Source organism: Anarhichas minor, unplaced genomic scaffold, assembly GCF_050575085.1.
Source record: "Anarhichas minor isolate MPS153535 unplaced genomic scaffold, ASM5057508v1 ptg000028l, whole genome shotgun sequence".
Taxonomy (NCBI): domain Eukaryota; kingdom Metazoa; phylum Chordata; class Actinopteri; order Perciformes; family Anarhichadidae; genus Anarhichas; species Anarhichas minor.
In genome coordinates, this window is record NW_027466474.1 from 7,853,591 (window position 1) to 7,863,114 (window position 9,524).

Here is a 9,524-nt window from a genome sequence, read left to right on the forward strand (position 1 = left end):
GGATGACGCAGATGAAAGGACGGAACACAGACGACAGACTTACAGGTTTTCTGGGCTCACTGCGTTGTCACACAGCAGGCCTACAGAGAACTAGAGAGATGCTGTTGTGGGGGTTGTTGTGTCCCTGTTATTTTAGGTTATTCTAGAGAGACGATTGTGCCCCGTGTGAAACCTCTCCACTAATAGAAACAACATGGCAACTCCTCCCCAGACTGCCAAGAGTCTGATGACTGGAGATGGCAGACTGGCCTATGAGGCTGCTGTGAATCCTGCAGGTTTGGAAGGCAGTCATAAAATCAAATCGTTTTAAAAGAGTTCTCCAACAATCCAACATTGCAGTCATGAAACATTTTTGAACTCATGATGGACAAAATCCATGCAGCAGCAGAACCAGAGACATCATGCATTGTTTTTATTTGTCAAAAAATGCAAAATACACTCTGACAGTAAATGTTGCATTTTGACAACAAGACCTTGTGCAGCTGTCACATGAAACACACCAGTCAATCAAAAATCCACTGAAAACATGGACGCAGTTAACTGACCATTGGAAAAACAAGTGGGGAAATTCAGGGTTCGGTCTTTAAATGTCACTTTAATGCTTTTTTTTTTGCCATGGTTTTCAACATACCGTTCCATTTATTTCTACTCCATAGTCATTTTTAAGATATTATGTTACTAGATTACAATTGCATTTTCTACACCATCTGTAATAGCTGTTGCCTGCCAGGGCATACAAATTAATTATTCCATTTACCATACAACTTAAGTTCATATAAACAGGCACAGTTAATTTGGGTCAAACAAGCAGAAGAGTTATAGAAGATATATTAAGAGAGATATTAAAGACATTTTAAGTGCAAGTCCCATTTGACAGACTTTAAGAGGAGGCACTGATGGCTCGCTGGGAGGCGAGACTTCGACAGTGCAGGAAAACAGAGAGGGGATGGATGAAGGCGACCAGGCTGAGCAGCGTCAGACCAATGTTCACCTGCAGACACATGAAGGGAGAGAAAAGAGGACGCAGTGAGAGGAGAGTTCATAAAGATGGTGATAAAGGGAGGAGAAGGACCAGAGTAAGATTTATAGTTTCAACAGTTACATGTTGTGTACTCACATATAAAGGGTTTCCATCCAGAGGTCCATTCACCAGGGCCAAGCAGGCATACTGCAGCAGAGAAAACACTGCAGCCAGAGCAGTGACCAGACCATACAGCTTCCCAAAGTGGCATAATGGGAAACTACACACACACACACACACACACACACACACACACACACACACACACACACACACACACACACACACACACACACACACACAGAGTGACGACACAGCAAAGACAAGGAAGAGGTAAAAAAATAATAAGGAAGGGAGTAAAAAAGAAAAATCCTAGAATTTTTAAGCATTAGAATATTCCTTAAAGATAAAAGGTATAATTATTTAAAAGCCATCTCTGTTTAGAGTTAGAATTACGCGCAAGGTCTCTTGTAGGTTTTATCTCGTGGTTTAGGCAAATACTCACGCTACACTGACGAAAGCTGCTTGGCCACCGTAGAGGAAGGCGCGATTGAAAACCTGCACAACAAAGGTGAAATACTGAAGCGGCAGGTACGGGATGGAGGCACAAATTGAGAACAGCAGACACTGCAGCACCGTCAGGAAGAGAGAAAGCACCGAGGCCTGCAGCTCTGCTTCCTGTTCACTCTCGCCTACAAACAGACACACACACACAAACACACACACACACACACACACACACACAAATGAAGAGACATCTGTTCCTCCAAAGAGAAAGAAATCATGACATGTCCATACAGACAGAACAGAGTACTCAACATCATCTACTTACTGCATTGGTTGTAGGCTTTTATTCCAACTAAACGCTAATGAATGCACATTTGCTATCATTTATCATCCCATTTAACACACATTTTGTTTTTTCTTATGCAAAGTATAAAATCTCTTTAGTCAGCATGCATAACACTAATTTAGAAAACTGAATACAGACTTAGATAGACAAAGATTTGTGTAAATTAATATCTTTTGTGATAGTAGGTCTGCCATGGCTGTGTCCTGTTGGATTCATTACTAGTCCTTTTTAATATGTTACCTGCAGCACGAGGTTTGCCCTTGTGTCTGTCCATGATGAGGCCGTTCCAGGGAGCACACAGCACACCACACAGCTGCATTATAGCAAAGGCATTGATGTACTGGTTCACTGCAGGGACACACAAGCAAGGACAAGATGCTTAGAGACAAAGGTCTACCAGAATATGGCTACTTTCAGACTACAACCAAACATGATTTGTTTCTCAAATCAAAACTTTAAGACAGACTGTTAAGGACGCATGAACTACGCATGAAGCACTTTTTCCAATGCAGAAACATGAACCTTTCAAACAATTGCGTTGTCAAGTTGCGGTGCAGAACTTTTCTGTCATACCAGACAACCTGAGCAACAGAGGAGGCTGGTATACGTTGTGATGTTTGAGCGAAGGAGCAGAAAGTGAAAGCAGAGTGAAAGTACCAGCAGACAATCTATTTCGGCGTCTGTCCACAGCCTTGACAACGCAATTGTTTGAAAGGTTCATGTTTCTGCGTTGGAAAAAAGGCTTCACCATGTTCACCTGCATGTTGACCTCTATAGCGCTCTGCTAGTAGCTCTTTCTATCTTCTAAAGCAGCTTCTTGCTTTTACAATATTACTTCAGTCCCGTCCTCTTAGTTGAAGCACAGGGTAACTGGTCAGTATCCATGCAACTTCATGGAGCTGATAAGAAACGTCCATCTTTGCTGAGACAGGCAGACATGATGTAGTGTGTTTACCCAGTGAAGGCTCCCCCGCCGTCAGCCGCTGCAGCATGGGGTAGAGGGTGCCGATGAAGAAGAAATGTCTGAGCTGTATCACTGACGACCAAAGAACGTGCAACACAAAGAACCTGGACATCAAACACTCACGGAAACTCTTCTCTGAGTGAGACGAGGGGAGAACACGGAGATGGATGAAGAAAAGGAAAGAACAAAGATGAAGAGAAATAGATTGTATGATTATTTTATTCTGTTGGATCTTATCAATCCATGCCACAGTAAAGTGAACAAACCTTGTTTCACAGCGATGTCCTCGACTTCCTCTGTCGTCATCTGTGCATTTCCAGTTAACTGCTCTAGGCTCAGAGTCTTTGATTTACCACAGGTTATCCTGACAAAGCTCAAAAGTCACAGTGGGGCAGCCACAGACTGAGGGCACTGGGGGAGTTCTTTGATATGATTTACATTACAAATTCATTTTTCAGGTCATAACCCGCTACAACTTCACTTGAGCGTTCGGAAGACTAAAAAGGTACTTTATAAATGTAAATCCTTTCATCATTTACCAAGTAAGCCAAGTCTGTAGTTGCAATAAAATGTCATATGTAAAACCTAATATTTTTGCATTGTTGTATATTATATATTTTGTTGTATTGTTTCAATTCAATGTTTAATACATTTTTTTTTCAATATTTGAAACAAACAGATAAATTCATGTTTTTTTTTTTTTTTTTTTTAACAAGAGAAAATAACAAGCCCCATTTACACTTGCTGTATCCCTGTGTGAGGTGTTGATGTGTGTGTGGTTTGTTGGTGATTTGTACCCGTATGTGTAGTCATCAGGCATTGGGTAGGGAATGCGATCTCTGGGCAGCAGGAGGAAAGTCCTGAGGAGGTGAATGATGCTGCAGGCGGACAGGAAGAGGAAAGAGGAAAGGAGAGAGATGCCAGCCTCGAATAACAACTGCAGGAGAAGACATCATGGGACACAATAGTATTAATACATTTCATATATAAGAGCAGTGTGTGAATGTTTCTCACCTTGATGACAAATAAGATTGCCGATGAAGAGCCAACAGCCCCATTGTAGAGAGTGATGACGGTGGAGCGACGTGAGCCAAACATATTTCCAACCTTTGAGAGAGAAATTTTAAATGGTTTAAACAGATGAAACAGATGAACACCATCTAAAGTCATTAAATATCACAGTTTAGGGTTTTGTGATTTTTTTTCACCACAATTTAAACAAAAGTGAGTCATGGGCAAACCCTCTGTCGCTTTCGAAAAAAGCTTTTGCAACTGTGTTTCTCAGTGTCAGCTTTCCTCAAAAATATGTCATAGTATGTTTTAAAGTTAGTGGTCCTTCATGTGTCTTTTCTTCTCTTCGTTTAGGTGAAACTTGACTGACAGAACATGCAGGCATCCAGAAATAGTAAAAAAAACAAAAAATGTGTCACAAAACTTGAAATTACAATTAAGAGCAAATATCAACACTGATTCTGAAACATTCTAATAAATCCAAAAACAAAAAAAACATTTTCGTTCAATTCAATTAATCAGTTAGATAAAGTTTTTATTGGCAAAAATGCAACATTTTTTTGGGATGCAGCTTCTCCAGGATTTGTTGCTGTTAATTGTTTTATATCATGAGAAATTGAATTTCTTTGGAGTTTCAAACAAAAAAAGCAATTTGAATATGTCAACTTTTACAAAATAATAATCACAAAAATAGTTGAGAGATTAATCAAAACTGACAATAATCATATTAATCTGCTACAGTACCTGCATGTTGGTCAACAGAAATAAGTTGCCCCCCGCTGCCATGAGGGAGAGACCTGGGAACAACAGGCTGGACAAAGCTGATAGGAGAAGAAAACACATGCATTGACAGTTGTTACAGTCCCTGTTACTTCTTGTCAGTGTTTCTTTAGACAATGAGGTTCACGAGAGAGCACAACTCAAAGAGATGGAGAAATGTTTTTCACCTTCAGTCGAGAAGGCCACCATCAAGTTCCCCGTGGTGTAAATAAATCTGGTGGGAAAAAGAAATCCCAATGATAACATGTCATTTCGTTGATATGAGAGTGAAGTGATGTTTTCAAGGTTTTACAAAAAAATTATTTCAGACGGAAAAATTGGTCTTAAAATGAATACAAATCAATCCACTCTCAGCAATCAAGAAAAGTGACATTTGATACAATAATATCCCAATAAACACACTTCTAAACTAAACTACACTAGATCTATCCTCATCTCCACTCTGTGCACTTGGCATCATATTTATTTTACCTCCACCCTTGTTCAGTGGAAACATAGGCTTTGTCCTTAGTACTGCTTTTGTTGATGTATCTGGATCAACCAATGAGAATGTGTATTGTCATATGACATGATAGATATTGCCTCTTTGCACTGTAGCATTAAATTATCAACGATGGCCAGAGAGAGTCTTTATCGTCACGCAGGAAGATAAAGAGGACAGAAACCCATCTGTGATGACTATGTGATTGGCTTATTAAAAATAGCCGGGTTTTTTTTAGCTTTAAAAATGTAAATTTTCAGAGAGCAACCCATTTACAACACAAACAGGTTTCTGTACTTTTTTGTTTCTTGGTGTTAAAAATCTAGTTAACAAGCTTTCTTGATTTTAACGATTATTTATGTTTTTATTATATTGGTTATGTTGTGCGTCACTGTTTCGTAACCTTATAAAATTAGTGTCATATCATAACACCACCATCACTTCCAGGTTGACAGTAAACTGCATCAATTGAAAAAACCCTACGTGATTATCTCATCACCCTGCTCTCCTTGTGTATTTCATCTGCATGCTCTCCCTTCTTCAGTCGTCAGGTTGTCTGCGTTTGTTGCTTGTATTCCCTGTAAGTTTGGTTTTTGGAACCAGCTTTTGCCTGGTGTTAAGCATTGGGGTCCTCTATAAACTCCGAAGCCCTGACAAATCACACTATTCAACAACCTCCCCTTGATGTTCTTTACTACTCTACTATATGTCATTTAATTACTCTGAACTACCCGACTGGTAGGCTTTTAGTTCTCTACTGAGACATTGTTTTGATGAGAAATTACATGGAAAACATTTGAAAAAGGGATGCATCGATACCGTACTAAAGCACTCTTACTCATAAAACGACTCCAATACAACCACACCCAATTACACTACGCAGTACGGCAACATGACGTTAACCTCTCATCAGATGAGCCTAAGAAGCCGCCCAGCTGCAACGATAACTCGATGCACAAACAGGTTGAATCCATCGTTCATCACCAGCTGCAGTGTATGCACAAGACACAAAGTCCCCAGTTCAGCCCTCCGGGAGAGTTACTAGCATCAGCACCCTCTTTAGTCTCCACCACATCAGTTAGTTTAGCTGTGAGGTTCCGCCAGCTGTTGCAAGCCCAGCGGTGAGTAAATGCTGCAATTCTTTGGGAAACCCAAGCTAAGTTCTTGTCTTTTGCTTGGTTTGCCCTGAAATAAGCAACAACTGAGGCTCACTTAAGGTGGACCAGCTATCCTCCTGAGTTTTGCTCAGCTTTTATTTTATTTTCTATTTATTTTAACTGTTTAAACGATAGCACAATACATCTTTAACTACTACTACTACTACTACTGCAAACTATGGTCTGTTTCTCTCAGGAAAACAGAAAGTTGAATGTTAAAATATCAGCAACAGCATAATGTTATGTATTTAATTTGTTGAAGTGAGGAACATCTCATGAAACTAAACTCATATAGTACTCATATAGCTACTCGTATTGGCAAGTACTCAAATGCAACCAAATGTACTTGCTCTAATATAAAGTGGTATCGATACATCCATAGTTTTAAATCCATTGACCATTGACTCTTAATTAAAGTATTTTTGGACTCACATTCCAAAGAGTCGTGCCACTGTAGTACCAAACTGGTCAAAGAGGAAACCATTTGGCAGAATCAGGAAATTGAATAGAAAGGCAGCGATGGTGAAAACAAGAGAGAACTGTTCGTCCTGTCCACTGCAATCTGTAGACACATAAAACATAGAGGACGAGAGAGCCAAGATGGTGAAATATATACATGAACATGTGACGTGAGGCCTGCATTAAGAGTTGTTGTGACATACAACTCTTGATATGGGCGTTCATTGACATCTTTTAGATCAAAGGTGACAATGAAGTTCAGAGAGCCCTGCATAGAAGTTTTGATTATGTGAGTTTTAATCAATTTCAACTCTTTATGCAGCCCCTTCAGCCCCCTTGTTGTATTTGAAACTGACCTAAGACCTGTGTTGAATTGACTCCTGTGGTGTTGGTGCAGTGAGAGCTGAAGTAGTCCTTCGTCTTCAGGACAAAAACAAGGGAAGGCCATCCGAATATGGTTCCGGCAAAACACAGACACTCCGCCAGACCCGTAAATAAGGTGAGGTAGCGACGCACTGTCAAGCTGCTCACAAGACACGGCATGGTTCCTCACACAACTCCACGAGCCAAACAAAGAAAATAAATGATATTATGCACCTTTTTAAAGCAATGTAATTTTCATATATATATCTGCATGACACATTGAAATCACTTAAATATAAATTCTTAACAAGCAAGACAAACATCTGGCCATTAAATGTGCTGCTTGAGTTCAGGCAGTTAGGTCGTCTTTTCCAAAGAAATATGGAGTTCTGCATAAATTCAGATGATTTTCAGATTAGAAAAAAGGTTAACTTCATCAAGGTCTGGTAGATCATAAAAATTAAATTTTAACAACAATAGGAATAAATTAAAATGACATGCAAACATGGCTTTTTAACAAAGTAACCTCCTGTGAAGCCACCAAAAAATGCACACTTGTTAAATTGTATTATTCTCCAGCCTACTACTCTCTAGTACTCACAGTTCAGCCTCTGTGGGTCTCCCCAAATGTTCTCACAAACCACACCTCTGTGCTCTTGCTCCACTCTCTTTCTTTACATAAGCCAACTCTTCCTCCCTCTGCCTCACCAGTTCCCTCCCTCTCCTCCTGCCCCAATGCTTTTCTCTTTCTCAATTAATCAAAGATAAGAAGTCAGCTCACCTCAGTAAGGCCACTATTCGACATGTTAAAATTCCTTTGTGTAGAGTTTTCGTTTGCTTATAGTATTGTTTTCATTAATCCAATGTCACAAGTGAAAATCAGTCCAATTCTAGCAGTGTGTGTAGTGGTGGTATATTGTACAGGACACTGTACATCTCAGTTAAATCCCATGTGGATTGAGTGTAGACTTATTCTGGAGAGTACGTTGGTATTTCCAATGTTATAATTCCTATTTTCCTATGTTCCTAAGAATGTTGTTCATGTGTTATGACTATAGTGACAGGGCATGGGCACACAAGACTCTGGGGATTTCTCAATACAAACAAAGCCACTCCTCCATTTGGAATAACCCTCTCATCTGTTTAGGGAAACAAGTATTTCTATGGGATACATGGCTGGAAAAAAGGAATACATGTTGTCAAAGATCTCTACAGAGATGGCTCATTTAGATCATTTGAGGGCCTTAAAGAGCAATTTAATTTAAATGAGAAGGGCTTCCCGTACCTTAAACTCTGTATCAATATTTTATAGAAAAATGTCAAATATTCAAACAAGAATGTTATGAATTTTATTTTGTATTGCTATCTGTGGAACCTAATTTTGGTATCTAGTATAATGTCAATATGTTAATATGTTTAAAAAAATAATAATATATTTAAAAGAGGAAAGGCAGTTTCACATGAACATTGGTCACTGTCATACCAACCAGAGATGGTCTGGGTAATAACGAGAAGTATCAAACTAGTTTTATTTTGCAAAACTCTTTCTCCCATCTTTCAGGAATAAAGCCTCAATTGCATCTGTTTGCTACTGACCTGTAAGTAAGAGATGGCCTTTTTTTCAGTTTACCTTTGATTATGGTGGAGAATGGCCATTTGGGGGTTCATTGTTTTCTAAAAATATAGAAGTGATTACTTAAGCAATGGGATCAGGAAAAATACATTTTAACTGTGATCAACATATCAACATATCAATATATGCGCTACAAAATGGGAAGCCAAGGAATAATTTGTCCTTCCTCTCACTGTGCAGTTAAATGTCTACAACCACTGTGCTGCATGTAGTGTTGTGTGTGTGCACTTTTAGGTGTTTGCTTTCATATGTTTGTTGGGTGTATCTCCTTTGGAGTTTATATTATTTATACATCCCTGTGTTGTTGCCTAAGTGATGTTTCATTCTGCTGTTAAAGTGGCAGGTTGTTTAATTTGTGAACCCTATAATGGTTGACCCACAAAGGTGTTCATAGCTTTTTAATTTATTGTTGGTCATTTTTGTGTATTTTATTTATCCTTTCTGGTTAATTGTTGTAATGTATTACTGATTCAGGCTTTGTATTGGTTAGGGGACAATCACTTGCATGCACAGGCTGTAAATATTTGTCGATAGACAATAAATTCATTGTTGTTGGTTTGGACATCATGGCTCTGACGTGTGATGCTGTTTCACCAGTGTAAACATTGATATGTTTATGGATTTTATTCTCTAGCCTGCATGTGTTCTTTAATAGTGTCATCATGACATTATCTTCATTAATCGGCACTGCCCTTTTAAATTAGAGTGACTGCCTCGTAGTTGTATGCCTCTGCACCAATCAAGTTGCAGGTTACATACAAATCTGTCCAAAAGGTCATCCCTTCATCATTTGATCCTATTA

General features: G+C 39.1%; 1 protein-coding gene across 1 annotated transcript; it reads right to left on the reverse strand.

Annotated features, from left to right (window-relative positions):
• Nucleotides 1–391: 391 nt before the first annotated feature.
• On the reverse strand, nucleotides 392–7,269 carry LOC142962740 (equilibrative nucleobase transporter 1-like). Its single transcript, XM_076103366.1, has 12 exons — nucleotides 7,083–7,269; nucleotides 6,700–6,829; nucleotides 4,797–4,843; nucleotides 4,594–4,670; nucleotides 3,853–3,945; nucleotides 3,636–3,775; nucleotides 3,105–3,202; nucleotides 2,830–2,973; nucleotides 2,115–2,222; nucleotides 1,527–1,713; nucleotides 1,118–1,241; nucleotides 392–991 (listed from the first exon to the last, which is right to left on the reverse strand). The coding sequence occupies exons 1-12, from the start codon at nucleotides 7,267–7,269 to the stop codon at nucleotides 881–883; spliced, it is 1,446 nt and encodes a 481-aa protein (XP_075959481.1). The 3' UTR covers nucleotides 392–880.
• Between the last annotated feature and the right edge of the window lie 2,255 nt (nucleotides 7,270–9,524).